The 18,405-nt window shown below is 37.2% G+C and overlaps 3 protein-coding genes and 1 long non-coding RNA gene across 6 annotated transcripts; 2 read left to right on the forward strand and 2 right to left on the reverse strand.

Annotated features, from left to right (window-relative positions):
• Positions 1-661: 661 nt before the first annotated feature.
• On the forward strand, positions 662-6,945 carry LOC104776689 (mediator of RNA polymerase II transcription subunit 25). 2 transcript variants are annotated; one of them, XM_087502652.1, is made up of 16 exons: positions 662-770; positions 984-1,305; positions 2,336-2,366; positions 2,593-2,656; positions 2,776-2,906; positions 3,111-3,314; positions 3,406-3,471; positions 3,611-3,827; positions 3,912-3,979; positions 4,282-5,070; positions 5,152-5,205; positions 5,361-5,389; positions 5,504-5,572; positions 5,668-5,752; positions 5,961-6,047; positions 6,154-6,945. In XM_087502652.1, exons 2-16 carry the CDS (start codon positions 1,196-1,198, stop codon positions 6,652-6,654), a joined length of 2,505 nt encoding a protein of 834 aa, XP_087358778.1. In that variant the 5' UTR covers positions 662-770; positions 984-1,195; the 3' UTR covers positions 6,655-6,945. The 2 variants fall into 2 exon arrangements, with proteins under 2 accessions (XP_087358778.1, XP_087358770.1); XM_087502644.1 differs by lacking the exon at positions 662-770 and having other exon boundaries at positions 804-1,305.
• Positions 6,946-8,499: 1,554 nt separating this feature from the next.
• On the reverse strand, positions 8,500-9,814 carry LOC147946759 (uncharacterized). Its single transcript, XR_015586857.1, has 3 exons — positions 9,537-9,814; positions 9,074-9,189; positions 8,500-8,800 (listed from the first exon to the last, which is right to left on the reverse strand). It is a non-coding gene; the product is annotated as an uncharacterized LOC147946759 (long non-coding RNA).
• A 561-nt stretch (positions 9,815-10,375) lies between these two features.
• LOC104778881 (lysine histidine transporter-like 6) lies at positions 10,376-13,172 on the forward strand. 2 transcript variants are annotated; one of them, XM_087502670.1, is made up of 8 exons: positions 10,376-10,413; positions 10,510-10,589; positions 10,678-10,823; positions 11,187-11,570; positions 11,956-12,455; positions 12,544-12,635; positions 12,740-12,808; positions 12,908-13,172. In XM_087502670.1, exons 2-8 carry the CDS (start codon positions 10,557-10,559, stop codon positions 13,004-13,006), a joined length of 1,323 nt encoding a protein of 440 aa, XP_087358796.1. In that variant the 5' UTR covers positions 10,376-10,413; positions 10,510-10,556; the 3' UTR covers positions 13,007-13,172. The 2 variants fall into 2 exon arrangements, with proteins under 2 accessions (XP_087358796.1, XP_087358789.1); XM_087502663.1 differs by having other exon boundaries at positions 10,380-10,413; positions 10,690-10,823.
• Positions 13,173-13,346: 174 nt separating this feature from the next.
• LOC104776690 (GDT1-like protein 4) lies at positions 13,347-15,800 on the reverse strand. Its single transcript, XM_010500797.2, has 13 exons — positions 15,552-15,800; positions 15,380-15,448; positions 14,992-15,051; positions 14,851-14,898; positions 14,632-14,723; positions 14,512-14,548; positions 14,383-14,430; positions 14,230-14,298; positions 14,097-14,141; positions 13,959-14,020; positions 13,798-13,870; positions 13,627-13,711; positions 13,347-13,532 (listed from the first exon to the last, which is right to left on the reverse strand). Exons 1-12 carry the CDS (start codon positions 15,567-15,569, stop codon positions 13,640-13,642), a joined length of 693 nt encoding a protein of 230 aa, XP_010499099.1. The 5' UTR covers positions 15,570-15,800; the 3' UTR covers positions 13,347-13,532; positions 13,627-13,639.
• Positions 15,801-18,405: the final 2,605 nt, after the last annotated feature.

Consider the following 18,405-nt stretch of genomic DNA (forward strand, 5'->3'; position numbering starts at 1 on the left):
AGGGCATCCAGTTTCATGTTGGCTAGCCTTGGAATAAACTTTCAAATGAAGTTCTTAAGACGGAAAAAATCAAATAAAAATATCTGACAGAATACCATGAACGTCTACCAAGTAAAAAGTTGGATGAGGAAGCTTTTAGCCTTTGGACTTGATAATAGTCTAAATTAATGGTGAAGTATTGAACCCCAAAACTCAAAACAGAGAGAATAAAGTTGAGCAGAAGATGGCTAAAGATTTTTGCTACTACAAAAAAAAAAGTAAAAGACATGAACCCACTAAAAAGGTCGAGTGTTTTGAATGGGGAAACAAACCTTGAAGAGTGAAGATCCAGCTTTAGTCCGGCGGAATTTGACTATACAAAATGCTTATTTAAAAAGAAAAATCTAAGAACGAAAAAATATTTTATTATATAAAAACACAATATTGTAACAAGTATGACAAAGAACATAGTACATTAGTACGTATATAACAAAGAAGTATAAAACTTATATCAACTGCTAATTTGCTTGATAAACCAACCCATTAATTAGAATGGTCAGATAAGATTATAATATATCCCGGTTCTAATCAGAGTCAATCTAGTTGGTTTATCCCACCATTAGGTAGTACAAAATCAGTGAACTTTATTAAGCTGGAAGACGTAAAAAACAAAATTTACATAAACCAAATATACTATTTCCATTTTCTTTGCTTTGACCATTCTAGGATGGGATGAACCAACCTCTCCCACACTATTCTTCACAAGAAAATCTGCATTAATGCCGCAGATGGTATATTAGAATTTCATAAAAGTTAAATAATCTAATCATATTAATTTCATTTCCCAATTTAAATTTATTTTCCAAAAAATTGCACAAAAAAGAAAAAGAACAAAATTGAACCAAAATTCGAACGACCAAGTCTTTGTATAATCACATTTTCTATTTTTCCCAATCCCAAAAATATTTGTGTCAAATCTTCTCTTTTTATTTGTTTCTCTGCAGGGCGGAGAAGAAGAAGAAGGGAAAAAATTCATAAGAACACAAAGCGAATTCTCCAGGACAGAGGAGGAGAGGAGAGATCTTTTTTTTTTTTTTTTTTTTTTGTTGCTGCGGCGAATAAAAATCAATCGTTAGGCTCATCATCACAATTCCAAGGCGAGAGAGAGAGTCAGAGAGAGAGTCTTTTGTTTTGATTTCACAACGCTTCTACTACTATGTCGTCGTCGTCGGAGGTGAAACAGCTGATCGTCGTTGCTGAAGGTACCGCCGCGTTGGGTCCTTATTGGCAAACCATCGTCTCCGACTATCTCCACAAAATCATCAGGTTTTTCTTCTTTTTTTTTTTCCCCCTTAGTTGATTCCGTTCTCAAATCATGCCTTCATTTCAATTCTGATTAGATCGAAACCTTTGTTTGTTTTTAATCATCTGCTGCGATTTTTGTTGTTGTTATTGTTCATCGCGTTTGAGTGATGATTACTGTGTTTATTTTATTGACCTTTTCTTGATTTATTCTGAATTTTTGCTTCTGTGTTTCAGCAATCACTTAACCCTAACTTATGATCCCCCCTACATTCGTTTTGATTCTGTGTGAGGATCTTGTTTTCGATACGAAGCATCCACTAGGCAATAGAGTTACTTGTTTCTTTCTTTCATCAGGTAGAATTGTGTTAAAGATGTGGTTACAGAGAATTCACTATGCCAGTATTCATACTGTTTGATAATTAATATCCACTAAGCAAACTCTGCCAGCGAGATTCCATATTGTTGATGTATTCCTAAAGCTAGAGAATATATGGTGATTAGTGAGCCCATCAGAAGGAAAAAGCTGACTTTTCTATTTCATACAAATAAACTTACACTTATCCTCTTCGCCTGGTTAAGATCACAGCATAAGATAGTTGGAATAGTAATCGCTTTTGACAGCTTCTCCTGATGGTTGGTTGAGTAACAATAATTTTGTATTTACTTGTACATTTTCTATGGATTGGATTAATTCTTTTTTCGTGGATATTGAGAACATAGGTTAGATCAGTGACTATTAAGCAGCTTGTTGTCCTTGTTGATAGGTCTATGGAGATCAAACTCTTTTGAAAACCTGCTTACCTTTACCAAACTTTCAGATTAATTTTTCTATTGGTTCCCTGCTTCTTGTTGCATCACATGCTCCCTTCTTTCTGAAAATTAGATCGATAGATTTTTTGTTTCAGTATGTTGAGACTTGCGAAAATATTTATCCTGGATCGTGCACCACTTGAATTACTAAGATCGCTGCCTGACATTTGTTTTTTAATTTTTTTTTTATGTTAAAGTTTCGATTACATCATCTGTTAATGCATTCTTTGCGTTTGTCCAGGTCTTTTTGTGGCAGTGAGTTAAATGGAGAGGTACTGTATCTGACTCATCCTCGTTTTTGAGCAAACTCAAATTTTCATTCTTGGGCAAACAATCATTCAATGTTTTTGAGCAAACTTGTATAAAGAATATATTTTTGTACGTTAATTATTTAACAACTCAAATCATTGTGTCACAAAAAATTAGGGGAGCTAGTAGACAGTTTCATATGTCTGATTCGATTGTTGATGAGTCTTTATATATTCACTAAACTTGCAGAGGAATCCTGCTTCTACTGTTGAGCTATCACTGGTGATCTTCAATTCTCATGGCTCATACTGCGGTATGTATTGTGCTCCATTTTCGTGATGTCCAAATAAAAACATTGTTTGGTTGCTTTTCATGGTCCTGGTTATTATCGTTTAATTTGATTATGTTGTTCTTATATTTCGTTCTTTTTAGCTTGCTTGGTACAACGGAGTGGCTGGACAAGAGATGTTGATATTTTCTTGCATTGGCTTTCGTCCATACAATTTGGTGGTGGTGGTTTCAATGAAGTTGCTACAGCCGAAGGGCTTGCCGAAGCATTGATGGTAGGAAACTTGATCTTTTGTCATCTGTGACACAACTAGAAATACATGTTGGGCCTCTGTCCTTGAAGCCACTTTTGACTAATTTTACCTTCCTAATGAAATTTTTATTTTTCTTCCATGGCTGTCATTGTATATGGTGGTACTTCTGTCAGCGATATTTCGGATCCTTAAACCTCACAATTTTCTTCTGACTTCATGACACAGATGTTTCCTCCTCCTTCCGGCCAAGCTCAACCAAGTAATGATCTTAAAAGGCACTGTATCCTAATCACAGCTAGCAACCCTCACACATTGCCGACACCTGTATATCGTCCACGAGTGCAAAATGTGGAACGGAATGACAATGGTGATGCACAATCTGAAAGTCGTTTATCAGATGCTGAAACAGTTGCTTCATATTTTGCTAAGGTACTTTTTTTAATGATTTCCTCATGGAACAGGACTTGCTACAATTACTCCTTTTAATTGGGAATCACTAACCTGCCATATTTCTGTGCAGTGTTCTGTTTCTTTGTCTGTTGTGTGTCCAAAGCAGCTTCCCAAGATTAGAGCACTATACAATGCGGTGAGACTGCGTATCTATTTGCAATTCACTAGATGTGCAGCTATCATAACTGTTTTTGTCAGCTAGCTCTTTCAAAGGCTGTCTTTATTTTCAATGCTATAGACTGGTAAAAGCTTGTTCTATACTGTTATATATGCAGGGAAAGCTCAATCCACAAAGTGCGGACTTGTCAATGGATACGGTTAAGAACCCATTCTATCTTGTCCTGATCTCAGAGAATTTTGTGGAGGCACGTGCTGCCTTAAGTCATTCTGCTGCAAATTTGCCACAGACCCAGAGTCCTGTGAAAGTGGACAGGGCCACTGCTGCTCCATCTCTTCCAGTCACTGGCCAACCTCCTGCTCCTGTGACATCAGGTTCTTCTACTGATAACAGCCTTTTTTTAAGTTCAACTATCTTGATTTCTCTATGTGAAGATCTAATTTTGTATGATTTTTCAGCCAATGGACCTATTTTGAATCGGCAACCAGTTTCTGTTGGATCAGTTCCAACTGCTACTGTGAAAGTTGTAAGTCTATTTGATCTTTTTAGTCAGTTGGAGGAGGTAGCTTTATTGGCAACTAACCCATGTTTGTTTTATACGAATTGTATACTAGATATAAACTGAAATGAATTGTAAGTTCATTCGATGGTGCTTGATAAGACATAACATATATTTTATATATTACTAAATTGATTTAGTATTAAGCTCATATGAATATCCCATTTAAAAGTTGATATAATATTATATACGCAATCAACTTATTAGATAACATAGCATCACAGAAGTATACAGAGCTTGTTAATTGGACTTTTGGGATTAAATTGCAGGAGCCTAGCACTGTAACTTCTATGGCACCAGTTCCAAGTTTTCCCCATATCCCGTCTGTTGCTCGGCCTGCTACACAAGCAATTCCTTCAATTCAAACATCTTCAGCATCACCAGTTTCCCAAGATATGGTCACCAACACCGAGAATGCACCAGATATTAAGCCTGTGGTGGTGAGTGGAATGACGCCACCATTGCGTGCTGGTCCTTCTGGTGGAGCCAATGTAAATCTGCTTAATAATCTTTCTCAAGTGCGACAAGTCATGAGCTCTGCAGCTCTGGCAGGTGCAGCCTCCTCGGTTGGGCAAAGTGCGGTTGCAATGCATATGTCAAATATGATATCAACAGGAATGGCTACATCTTTGCCTCCTTCACAAACTGTGTTTTCATCTGGACAGCAGGGAATTACTTCAATGGCTAGTTCAGGTGCACTAATGGGATCTGCACAAACAGGACAAAGCCCGGGTACTAATAATGCCTTTAGTCCTCAAACAACGTCAAACCTTGGTGTTTCACAACCGATGCAAGGGATGAGCCAAGGAAATCATTCTGGACCACAAATGATGCAAGGTGGAATTTCCATGAACCAGAACATGATGAGTGGTCTCGGTCAAGGAAATCTCTCGTCTGGAACAGGGGGAATGATGCCTACTCCAGGAGTTGCTCAACAAACGCAATCAGCAATACAACAACTTGGTGGCAATAACAGTTCAGCTTCTAATATGCAGTTGTCACAGCCATCGTCTGGGGCTCTGCAGACTTCACAATCCAAATATGTAAAAGTCTGGGAGGTAATGTCTTTTTACTTTGTCTGCAATAGCGGTGGTCTTATGCTAACTGCTAACTTAACTTACATTTTCAAATTCATGTAGGGAAATTTATCTGGTCAAAGACAAGGGCAGCCTGTTCTTATCACCAGACTTGAGGTGTGTTTAGGGGGACTGACTATGCATTTTTTCCCCTTTGTGTCTTTTCGGGGATCACACGCTTGCTTAATGCTTAAAGCACACCTCCCTTTTCTATAGTTTTGTTTAGTTGCTCCTAATTAGATGGGAAAATCGTTTTTATTTTTATTTGACAGGGTTACCGAAGTGCTTCTGCCTCTGATACGTAAGTTCGAAACTGCTTCCTTATTAACCCTCGTCAAAGAGCAGTCTATCATTGAGGAATGATATGTTAGCTGCTAAAATAAGTTTTGCTTTCTCTTTTTGTGCATCTCCCCAGGTTGGCAGCAAATTGGCCACCAACGATGCAGATTGTTCGTCTCATATCCCAGGATCATATGAATAACAAGTAATGTCTTCTTGCTTTAGCCTTCCTTATTCCAACTGGGTCATGGGTGGATGTTGTTTTCGTGCCACTAATTGTTTTACCTGACATTGCATCAGGCAATATGTTGGCAAAGCTGACTTCCTTGTGTTTCGGGCCATGAGTCAACATGGGTTCTTAGGACAACTTCAGGATAAGAAGCTTGTGAGTATTGTTCAAAATTTATCACAAATGTTGAACTGCATCTGTAAACTTTTTCTGCATGAACTATCAAATCTCTTGCTATGTTCACCATACTCTTTACGACTCCTACACTTGTTGATTGCCTAATCGTGTGCCATATTATTTTCATCTTCGTACTTACCTCTTGTGGAATTTGTATATGATAACTTTGTCATTTTCCGAAGTGCAGTGTGCAGTTATCCAGTTGCCATCACAGACGCTGCTGCTCTCTGTCTCTGACAAGGCTTGCCGCTTGATAGGAATGCTTTTTCCAGGGGTAAGGAAACACCAAATTTACCTACTAAGGTGTCTAATTCACATGTATACCCATTTTCTAAGTGACTCTTGAGTTTTGTTTTGTATTTTGTGTTGGTTTCGCCCAGGATATGGTTGTGTTTAAACCACAAATTCCAAATCAGCAGCAGCAGCAGCAACAACAGCTCCAACAACAACAGCAGATCCACCAGCAGCAGCAGCAGCAACAACAACAACACCACCAACAGCAACAGATGCCACAACTCCAGCAACAACAACAACAGCACCAGCAGCAACAGATGCCACAACTCCAGCAGCAGCAGCATCAATTGTCTCAGCTCCAACATCATCAGCAGCAGCAGCAGCAACAACAACAACAACAACAACAACAGCAGCAGCATCAGTTGACACAGCTTCAACACCATCATCAGCAGCAACAGCAGCAACAGCAGCAGACATCTCCCCTAAACCAGATGCAGCAACAGAACTCGCCACTGAATCAGATGCAGCAACAGCAGCAGCCTCAACAGATGGTAATGGGTGGTCAAGCTTTTGCTCAAGCCCCAGGTAGATCACAACAAAGTGGTTCAGGGCAGTCTAACATGCCAGGAGCTGGCTTCATGGGATAAATAATGATTCATCATCTTCAGGGCTAATTAGATTCATCATAAATACAATTATTTCTTTCTTCTTTGGTCAACTCGATTTTAAACTGTTAAGTTGTCCTCTCTCTCTCTCTCTCTCTCTCTCTCTCTCTCTCTCTCTCTCTCTCTCTCTTCTCTTGAGCCTGAAAATGACATCCCTATTATGGGTCTGACCATTAGCTACAGCACCCAAAAAACTATTTTGTTTTTTATCACCCAAACTACTTTGTTTCTTACTTTAGATAAATAGAAGAAAAAAGAAGTGGATGGTTTCTATTTTGTTTGTGGTGTCGAGAAGCTGCTCCGACCTTAGCTTCCTTTCTTTTTTATCTGATTGACAACAAGGAAATAAAGGATCAATACCATTTCAGATTGGACTCTGTGTTTGTTTGCAGGTTTACGGTAAAAATATACCATTTTTTTTTTCCAACAAATATACACCTTGAACCTTTTTGCCGTAAAAAAAAGTAACAAATATACACCTTTTTTAAACTGCATATTGCATTAGAAAACTATTACTCGAAATTACATCATTGAACTAGGATTTATGATTATCGTAAAACATTTAAAGTATCACCACAAAGCAATTTTCATTTTTCCATATTCCAGTTGTCATTGATAATTTGCTCACACCAAACCCTATCTCTACTGGTTCAAGTCTTGGCACAAAAATGCTTATCATGTTGTAGGTGTTTTGTCTGTTTGTTTGTTTCTTGTCTTTGAAACAGATCTTGTTTTGTTTTAGTACCGATAAAGTCAATAAAGTCATTAAGTAGAATTTGGAACAATCTTACTGTTTGATCATAACAATCTTTGAATATCCCTAAATAGATTGACCAAAACTATTTATTTGATAAGTTGTTGTTGTCTAGAAACATAAAGACGGAACACTTAAAAATTATTGATTTACAGATTGATAAGACGTAGTAACTACGACGCGCACTAAATCGAAATCGACTGTTTTTTTATTTTTGAAATCAAAGACAACAAACATGACTGCTCTTCTCCACTCTTAAGCTAAAAGCTCTCGTTCATTGTCCGAATCGAGGTAGGTTTCTTGAGAGAGGTGGAGTGGAGGGGTCCCATTCACGTGGCACATAAAAATTTGATAAAACTTGTACCAATTCTAAGCCATTATGATACGATTCATCGCACCCGTAGATCTTTCTTCATCGAATCATGGGGAAACAATATATAACCAAAGGCCCTTTTCTTAAAAGATGAGAGAGTGAAAGCAAGAAAATGCCAGCACTCAACTTTTTCTATGATTTGTTTTAAAAATTCTCATAAGCTTAGACTTGTGAGTAATGCACCATTAAGTGGGATATGTAAAAAGCAAAGATGCAAATTTGATTGTAGTATATGAAAAACTGAAAAAGCTGATTTTCAGTTTTTCCTACTTTTTTATATAGGGAACTGAGATTGTCTAAATAGGGACACTTTAATTCTTTTTTGTGGGTGGATTGTTGGGCTACATAACTCTTTTTTAATTATTTTCTTATAGCTTTCATTCTGCTAATAATTCATAGTCAATTTGGTAAGTAAATTACTTATTACAATGGTAAATGTCACAAATTAATATACCGTAACGAAGAGTTTAATTATTCTTAAAGTGCTAAATGTTTGAGATTATGACGGATTGTCTTTTGTTGGTTGCGTTTTACCCTTTTGATGTTAGACCATCATTAGTGGTAGGTACTCTCTAAGTTACTCTCATATTAAATAATTATATAATTAATACTAAATTAATCAAAACAACTCTAAGAGAACTTAAGCAAAATCACCCTATTACTAAAGAATCCAAAAAATGTTACTCATGCATTTAAATAATAATATGGAAAATGTATTTTGGTTACCATTATTCTTAAACCCAAAAACTGCGGACTCAGTGTGGAAAATGTATTACGCATCATGAACATTACTTTAAAGGGAAGGGAAAAAAAACTAGTTGGTCACAATGACTGTCTTTATGAACTCCAAAACTGTTGTACCTAGTTGACTTAGATGTTTGGTATAACAATGATCAGCTCCTTCCACAATCTCCAGCTTGTGGTTGGGTATGATCTTTGCAAACTCCTTGGCATCTTCCAGGGGTATAACCTCATCCGCGGATCCATGAACCATCAAGACCCTGCAATTAGAATTAATCATAGTCTGTTTATTATATCCAAACATGCGATATGATCATTTAGAGAGAACACTGGATCACATTTAAATAGTTGTGAATGCAAAATACTTGCAATTCTTTAGCAGAGAGGTCAAGTTCTCTACGCACAAGTTCACTACTGCATCACATAAAACTAGAATCCTAATTCAACAAAGGAAACAACCAACAAAATAAAGTACTGAGAAACAGTGAATTACAACAAAAGCAGCGACTTGTAAACACAAACACATATGTTACCTGCAAAACGAACCGGTAGTTGCCAACATTAACAGGCCCTACAAGAACACTCTCGAGAAGCTGATCATAAGTTTAATCTTTTGCGGAGCCTACATAGATCAGTTTCCATTCCAAATCTGTACCAAAAGCAAAGCTGAGGTCTAAGTACTGAACAAACCTAATGTTATCATAGCTTTACACCATACATTACAAACAATCATACAAAAGCACTAATCAAAGGCGAGACCTTTGTGCAAATAGATCAATCCCAACTAATAAGACAACAAGACTTCTACAAGTACACCCAAATTTCCAAAGTTTCAATCTTTAAATTGGTATCACGAATCATAATCAAGCATGAATCTGATATGGGAATAAGGGTAGATCACAATCAGTAAGAAGAATACTAAAACCCTCGATTTACAAAACCAAGCAAAATCATCAATTTTTCAAATTCTGGGGAAGAAAAGGAGAAATCTTTTACCGTCTTTGAGAGAGTTCAGATTGCATCCCATAGCTCCTTAGCTCCTTAGACCAACAAGTCTCCAGTTTTACCGAATCTGTGAGTGAAGAAAAGGAGAAATTTTTTACCGAATTTGTGAGTGAAGATTGCATCCCATAGCTCCTTAGACCAACAAGCCTCCAGTTTTAGCCAGAAAAATCAAAGGATTCGAGGTGAATCATTGATTTTTCCGGTCTCTAGATGAATCGGCTTCGATTCGCCGTTTGGATCGACAGAGAAGAGAGAGATAGGGGGTCAAGGAAGAAAGAAAGAAAAAAATAGATTAAAAAAAAAATTTCTTTTATATTTACGCATAAACGAATCAGAATAAGCCACGTAGCGTTGCTACTGCCGTTCCTTAATTCCTTCCCACAGAATCGATACTCTTCTTAATCGACTGAAAAATAAGTTTTTTATTAAGTTTTTGGGCCCCAATTACAAGAGAAACCATGAGAGTAATTTCCAGTAATCATGCTCTTATAGTGCTATAATCAATCATAGCACTACATGACAAACGTAAAATGGTAAGAAACTATTGTTGGCAATATGACACAGACAGAAGAAAATTACAAAAATATTGGTCGACAGAAATATATGAAGATATATATATTAACAGAAATCTCACGTTGGTGAATTTACTTATAATTGTTTAGTACAATGGTAACAATATTTTATGATATTTCAGTTTTTACACATTACTTGGATTTGACAGTTTACACGTTTCAAAAATTTGATCAACTTCTCAACTTTTAAATGATCACAGTGCGGAAAAATTAAAGTTCCTTTACATGAGCATCCGACATAAAAAATAAGCCGGGAAAAAAAAAAAGGCCAACAAGTGACATTAATTTAAATTTAGGTGAGATCTTAAAGAAAAATTCCTTCAAATTTTTTATTTAGAAATATAAAAACTCAAAAACAGTACTTAAAAGCTCAGAGTTGTCCACATTTTTAGGGAAATTGAGATCGTCTCACTACACTGCAAACCAAAAAATATACACAATGGTCTCTACTTCTCCGGTTTCTCCTTCTAAGGTATTTCTCCATACATCTTTCACCTGATCTCATTCTATACTTTTTTTTTGTTCTTTCTTTTTTCGTATAAGTTGATTTGTGTTTGTAGGAAACTGACCAGAAGTCCGGCGAGAAATGGACGGGGGGAGATCCAACACGGCCAGCCAAGTGGTGGTACTCCACCTTCCACACTGTCACCGCTATGATCGGCGCCGGAGTCCTTAGCCTCCCTTATGCCATGGCTTACCTAGGATGGTAGTACTCTCTCTTCAATCATATATATTACCAACCTTATGCCCTAAATTATGTTTTTATGTTTTGTATTTCAAGCGATCAACCTAATTGATAAATACAACCAAAAAGACTAATTTAGTTTGCCACTAACTGTTTAAAATGAACACATGCAAGTAAATGGAACTTCACATTTCTGATCTTTCTAGTAAAGTTATTTTTTTTAAACACCCGTAAACATATGTCACTTGAAGCTGTTATTATTATGAACTAGTTGCAATTAAATTGAGATAAAAGAAGATTCATAGAACATGCAAATAGTTAAAGCAAAGTGCTTTTTTTGCTTGTTTTTTTAAATAAAAATTATGTGATGTGTGGTGAAAACAGGGGACCAGGGACGTTGGTGTTGGCAATGACATGGGGACTGACCTTAAACACGATGTGGCAAATGGTGCAGCTCCATGAGTGCGTACCAGGAACCCGTTTTGACCGGTATATCGATCTAGGCCGATACGCTTTTGGTCCCAAGCTCGGCCCGTGGATCGTGCTTCCGCAGCAGCTCATCGTCCAGGTCGGCTGCAACATCGTGTACATGGTTACAGGAGGCAAGTGCTTGAAGCAGTTCGTAGATATCACGTGTTCCACCTGCACTCCGGTACGACAGTCGTACTGGATCCTCGGCTTCAGTGGAGTCCACTTCCTCCTCTCCCAGCTTCCTAACTTCAACTCTGTTGCCGGTGTTTCCTTGGCCGCCGCCGTCATGTCCCTCTGGTCACTCTCACCACCTTATCATCAAATTATTATTTTTACCATAGTGCAATAATTCGTTAGTAGATCATAATGTTTTCGGTTTTGGAATAATATTAACTTTATAGTAACGAAACTGTTATAACACACAAAACAAAACAAAAAAAATAGAACTATATTACCATTTTGTTTTTATCAAATTCAAAACACTATACCAAAAGCCAAAATAATTGGACTAGAGTTATATCCTCAAAGGCAAACCACCAAGTTCATACGGGCTAAATTCATTATCCTAGAATGATTTAGTCCAGTTTGTATTTGAAATTAATGTGGATCTTTTGAAAACAACAATTCTTAACTAGGTCAAGACTGATGAGACATTGTGAAATTTGTTATGTACGTACTGTAGCTACTCGACGATAGCGTGGGGAGGAAGTATAGCACATGGAAGAATGCCTGACGTGAGCTACGATTACAAGGCCACGAATCCGAGTGACTTCACGTTCCGAGTCTTTAACGCCTTGGGTCAGATCTCCTTTGCTTTCGCCGGCCACGCTGTGGCTCTAGAGATTCAAGCCACGATGCCTTCTACTCCTGAGAGACCATCAAAAGTACCCATGTGGCAAGGCGTGGTCGGAGCTTACTTGGTCAACGCCATTTGCTATTTTCCGGTGGCTCTAATCTGCTATTGGGCCTTTGGTCAAGACGTTGACGACAATGTGCTGATGAATTTACAGAGACCAGCCTGGCTCATTGCTACTGCTAATCTCATGGTTGTTGTCCACGTTATTGGTAGCTACCAAGTGTTTGCTATGCCTGTCTTTGATCTTTTGGAGAGAATGATGGTTAACAAATTTGGTTTTAAGCATGGAGTTGTTCTGAGGTTTTTCACTCGGACTACTTATGTTGGTAAGACTTTACTTTTTGTTCATCATGATATATTGATATATATAAGTGTGTCTATTTATAAATTGAATCTTTATGATTTGAACTTCAGCATTTACATTGTTTGTTGGAGTGAGCTTCCCATTCTTTGGAGACCTTCTAGGGTTCTTTGGAGGATTTGGTTTTGCACCTACTTCCTTCTTCGTAAGTCCACTTTCTCTTCTTTTGAATCTTTCATTATGAGACGTATCATTAGACTATATGACAGTTCAGTGTTATGAATATAACAATCGATGATGACGATGCAGCTCCCAAGTATAATGTGGCTTATCATCAAGAAACCAAAAAGATTCAGCATGACCTGGTTCATCAATTGGGTAAGCATCTATATTTACATTTTTTTTCATTCATGTATATAATGAGAATGAACTATGTCCTATTGTCTAGGGAATTGATCTTATATATATCTTGGTCAGATCTCCATTTTCGTAGGAGTGTTCATAATGTTGGCGTCAACAATTGGAGGACTGAGGAACATCATTGCAGATTCTTCTACTTATAGTTTCTACGCTTAATGATTAGATCTTAATTATATAGATACACTAAGTTGTTGATCATTGGATCATCTAATTATAAAAGTGTAGGAATAAATCATCTAAAATGGTCGTGCGGATCGAGTTAGAGAGAGATGTATAATCTGCTACTTATATTCAATAAGACATATATATTACTAGTTGCACATAGCCTCTTTAGTATTTTATATTCTTCCAATAATTTTGTGTTTTTGACAGTAACAACAACATATTGTTTCATAAAATTCGTGCATACTGTTGTTACATATTATATGGGTTTCTCTTCGTATGCATTCACACACAACTTCAAAATCCACATGATTCGGAAAATAAGAAAAGAATATAACACTGATCACCAAAAACTTTATTGAAGTCCGGTGGCTGTTTCAGCCAATTTCAATATTTTCACTGTAAGACAATCTTGGAGATTTGTTTTGTAATCACTAGTGTAAAAGTTTAATATGAAAAGATTAAATATCTAAGAAACTATGGCTGGTGACATTCTTCGTCGTCATCTCTCCCTATAAACCTGCATTTATTTTCACGAGAACAATAGAGTAAGAAGGGACAGAACACTATTGTCCAAATGAATATAAGAAATATATTAGGATTCAGAATCATACCATAAAGAAGCATTTAGGCCTCAATAGAAGTAAGATACGATTGGATGCCAAAAATGATGAAAAGCATTCCACCAGAAAGAGCAACCTGAAACAACATTAGACCACCCAGAGTTTTAACTTATGATGAGTCTTATACCTCAAATGTAGAAAGGGATAATGAGAAATACTTACTATTCGTTCGGATATCTGAGACGCTAAGCTCTTTCCTCCAATCACAGCAGCAGTGGTGCACAAAAATTGTGCCCTATATAAACCACAAGATAAGTCAGCTAAACATATTGTGATGCGAACACAAAACAAGACGGATGTAACAGTTTTACAGCGGAACTTACACAACTCCGCCAAGGACCACTCCGAGTGGATTTTCATCTGCAGCCAAACCAATTGTGGCAAGCTAGACAAAAGAGTTATGGTGATTGGTGAGCATGCGAAACATTTAGATTGAATCGATAGAGTAAGCAAAAAGGTACCTGACTCTTGTCACCCCATTCTCCAAAGAAGTTAATCGAAAACGCCTACAAGAAGATAAGGGGGAATATGAAACTAATCCAGAAAAGTCTACTGCTGTTGTGAGAAAATTTCAGAGAGGATCTTTTTCTTTACCTTAAGAAAGATTGGAGAGAAGAATTGTGTGAGGAACGGCCTTTTCTGCTTTTTGCTTTCATCTTCACCCTACAAAGACAACAAATGGTTTGAAAACTTAGCACATACATTTCCCATACGCAGTCTGTGATCTTTATTGTTTTAGTTCCATACCTTACTGCTGTCTTTAGTAGTTTTACCAGTAGCTTTCAAATCAGCATCCTATAATCAAACACAAGAAAGTCAAACCACAAAATACATTTATCTAAACGTGATAGTGACATGCAGAAAGACAAAACAAACCAGTTCGGCTTCGACTTCAGCCAATTCTTCCGAACCCCTGCGAACAAAGTAGAATCAGATACCTTGAATTTCTTGAACGTCAAATCCTAATGATATCAAAATATAATGAAGAATTATTACCCTCCTCCTTGTTTAAAACCGTCCCATAAAGACCAAAGTCCAAACCCAAAGAACAACAACGTTGTAATGTGATGAGTCCATTTGCGTGAGATCTGCAAGTGAGGGTTTGAATCAGCATTTAGTAAGAGTTTGGGAAATTCATCATGCAAAAGGCTTATATTCAAACTACAAACAGAGTTTACGCAATAAGCATTACACCACAAGTCAAAAACCATATACCAGATTTGGAGCAGCCCATCCAAGAGTAGCAGAGAGGATAGTCATAACCTAACAATTAGCAAAGATATGAGATTCTAAATCTAGAAGAAAATTCAATGAAACCAATAGTAAAAAAAAACAAAAGGACTCAGAAAAACTTACAATCAAAGCCGATAGACAGCCAGCCAACACAAGCCTCCTAGGATAACGCATCGCCAAAATCTGATCAAGGGAAAGAGATCATAAGCTTTTGCAAGCAACAGAAGTATCATACACCCTCAAGGAGACTGTTAAAGATTCAAAACTAACAAAACCAATACGAAACTGAATGGCAATATAAAAGCTACAGACTGGTTCATGAGCTTGCTCGAAGAACAAAGGATCTAAGGATACCAGAATTTGGGATTCGATTCATGACTCCCCCTTCCAAAATTGTTTCAGAACAGAATCAAACTCAATAGAAAAAGCAATTGACTTTTTCTTCTTCCAACTCAAACAAAGTTACAAAAAAACTATTAACGAAGGAAGAGGGAACAAACACAACACTTACAGCAGCAGCGAAGAACGTCTTGTCACCAATCTCAGAGACAAACGTCATAGCGAGTGACTTGGTAAAACCCTAACAAAACCCATCAATCGTAAAAAAAAAACCCCATAATTAGCTTCCACAACAAATCCCAAAAACTAAAAATTTAGAAACAGATATCTTTTTTTAACTCTACCTGCAAAACCGAGCTCATGGCTGCCGAATTGAAATCGACAGCGAATCAGCTATACTAACAGGAATACGAAAAAACCGAAACTTTCGAGACGAAGAAGACGGAATAATCTATCGCCGGGTAGAAGAAGCTAGTAGTCGCCGAGAGAGAGAGAGAGAGAGAGAAACAGAGACGACCAACAACACACGCTGAAGGGCTTTAAAAGGTCAATCCTTTATTGGGGAATTTTAGATATGAATTTGATTCTGATTCGAAAACCCTTAAGATTTTGCCACGTGGATTAATAACAACCAACGGATTTTGATGTGTGGGTTCTACAAAAAAAAAAACCTCAACTTGGAGTATATATTGAAGAAGTGAATGCTAGTATTTAATTAGTTCCCTATGGTTTGCGTCACTCACTGCTGCTCTCAGTCTCTGAAGGTAAACGATAAGATTTTTTACTGCTCTCGTATAATATATATTGTCGCGATCTCACGATTGAGACGTCACATGGAGAATATTGTTACTCAATATAGCTAGTCTCAACTCTCAACTCTCAACTAATCCTTTTTCAGTTTGGTTTTTTAGCCTACTAGTTGTTTTTAATACAATGTAAAAAATAGTGGCGATATTTCGTATCTCTCTGTATGTTAAAAGATATATATATATATATATATAAATCTGAAGGTATCATACTATCATATGATCAGATTTGAAAACAACGTTGCTAAAATCAAACAGGTCAAACTGAATTTAGAAGTGTCATTACGATTAGGATTAGAATTTTAGAATAAGGCAGCAAAGTTAGGTGTGGACTTGGGGGAAAACGGCCAAAATCCACCCCAACTATTTCTGAAACATTTTTCTATATTTAAACTCTAACCTTCAGTAAATAACAACCCAAACTCAATTTAAATTCAAATTCTCTACCCAAACTGTTCCTAATGTGGTAAATTTCAACAGCCGTTTTAACGGAGTCAAATGGTGGATTAACGGTGCTGACTCAGACGACGATATGGCATTACGGGTGAACAAAACGACGTCGTTTTGTTCTTTTTGCGTGTGTTGTTTCAAAAACAAAACGACGTCATTTGTAATTTGGGGTTAAAAATTAAAATTGAATCGAATTGGGGTTAAATCAAATTGGGGATAAATTGAATTTAGGGTTTTTGTTCTTCTTCTTCTCTCGAAGAGTGAGTGTCGAGAAACTGAGAGTGAGTGAATCGATTGTAATCGGTATTGCTGATCAAGGAAGAGGCTTCCCAACCAGATGTAGGTGAGGCTGTAAGAATTGGTACGTCGAGGACAACCAAAAACCCAGGAAGATTGTTTCACTCTTGTCCAAGAGGTTCCGAAGAGGTATGTTAATTTTTGTTGTAAATTTTGTTTACTTTGCTTGTTTGATTTTGAGTATCGTGTATTGGTGCAGACTCGATGTATCATACATTTAAATGGACTGATGAGTGTATGGTTGAAGAGACTGAGGATTTGAAGTTGAAATGAGATATGATCAAACCACCTGCACATTTGGTTGAAGAAATCGAAAACATGAAAGAAAGAAAGCTGAAGCCAAAGAGAAAGAAGCCCATACATGAATCTCCAACCTAGAAAGCTTCAAGGAAGAGGAGGATTATGCATTGTGGGCGATGTGGAGAAGCTGGCCACAATATAACCAAGTGTAAGAATATGGTTCTGGAGATGCATAGGCCAAAGAAGATAACTCCAACAGAGGATGGATATGAGTCACAAGCATCTCAGTCACAAGGACTAATCCAACCAACACAATAATAGGTTTTTGGATGCAAGCCATCAGTTGTGATGATTTGGTGTTTTCTGTTTTTTGAAGCATGGAGAAGCTGTGATGATTTGGTGGGTTTTGGATGCAAGCCATCAGTTGTGATGATTTGGTGTTTTCTGTTTTTTGAAGCATGGAGAAGCTGTGATGATTTGGTGGGTTTTTGTCTACGAAAGATGCAGCTTATGATGACTTATTATGTAACTTTTGTTGTTGGGTTTTAGGATGGGAAACGGATGTTGTTGATGCGATTGGTAACTAAATTATGTAACTTTTGCCAATGTGAACCAAGTTTTTTTCAATTGCTTCTTCTTCTTCTCATACAACAAAATACTAGATCAATCCTTACACATTAGAACACAACTCAAAACAGATTCATCACAACTCAAAACATAAACATATATACCAAAATTTACAACAAAAATTAACATACCTCTTCGGAACCTCTTGGACAAGAGTGAAACAATCATCCTGGGTTTTTGGCTGTCCTCGACGTACCAATTCTTACAGCCTCACCGCATCTGCATCTGGTTGGGAAGCCTCTTCCTTGATCAGCCATATCAATTACAATCGATTCACTCACTCTCAGTTTCTCGACACTCACTCTTCGAGAGAAGAAGAAGAACAAAAACCCTAAATTCGATTTATCCCCAATTTGATTTAACCCCAATTCGATTCAATTTTAATTTTTAACCCCAAATTACAAACGACGTCATTTTGTTTTTGAAACAACACACGCAAAAAGAACAAAACGACGTCGTTTTGTTCACCCGTAATGCCATATCGTCGTCTGAGTCAGCACCGTTAATCCACCATTTGACTCCGTTAAAACGGGTGTTGAAATTTACCATATTAAAAACAGTTTGGATAGGGAATTTGAATTTAAATTGAGTTTGGGTTGTTATTTGCTGGGGGTTAGAGTTCAGGTATAAAAAAACGTTTCAGAAATAGTTAGGGTGGATTTTGGCCGTTTTCCTGTGGACTTTGGAGTGTATACAAGGGCTCAAGTAAAAAGGCTAAATAAGAGTTACACACCGGCCCATGAATTCACATTTTTCAGGTCAGCATACTGATTCCTCC

Source organism: Camelina sativa, chromosome 3 (assembly GCF_030686135.1).
Source record: "Camelina sativa cultivar CO46 ecotype springtype chromosome 3, ASM3068613v1".
NCBI classification, from domain to species: Eukaryota; Viridiplantae; Streptophyta; class Magnoliopsida; order Brassicales; family Brassicaceae; genus Camelina; species Camelina sativa.

Excerpts from the sequence above, each read along its gene's own strand:
- LOC104778881 (XM_087502670.1), top strand. The coding sequence starts at position 10,557 with ATGGTCTCTACTTCTCCGGTTTCTCCTTCTAAG. Across the intron at positions 12,456-12,543 it reads CACTCGGACTACTTATGTTG|CATTTACATTGTTTGTTGGA; the intron begins GTAAGACTTTAC and ends TTTGAACTTCAG. Across the intron at positions 12,636-12,739 it reads TTGCACCTACTTCCTTCTTC|CTCCCAAGTATAATGTGGCT; the intron begins GTAAGTCCACTT and ends ATGACGATGCAG.
- LOC104776690 (XM_010500797.2), bottom strand. Across the intron at positions 14,299-14,382 it reads CTACTAAAGACAGCAGTAAG|GGTGAAGATGAAAGCAAAAA; the intron begins GTATGGAACTAA and ends TTGTCTTTGTAG. Across the intron at positions 13,871-13,958 it reads GTGGTCCTTGGCGGAGTTGT|GGCACAATTTTTGTGCACCA; the intron begins GTAAGTTCCGCT and ends TGGTTTATATAG.
- LOC104776689 (XM_087502652.1), top strand. The coding sequence starts at position 1,196 with ATGTCGTCGTCGTCGGAGGTGAAACAGCTGATCGTCGTTGCTGAAGGT. Across the intron at positions 3,980-4,281 it reads CAACTGCTACTGTGAAAGTT|GAGCCTAGCACTGTAACTTC; the intron begins GTAAGTCTATTT and ends ATTAAATTGCAG. Across the intron at positions 5,206-5,360 it reads TTCTTATCACCAGACTTGAG|GGTTACCGAAGTGCTTCTGC; the intron begins GTGTGTTTAGGG and ends TTTATTTGACAG.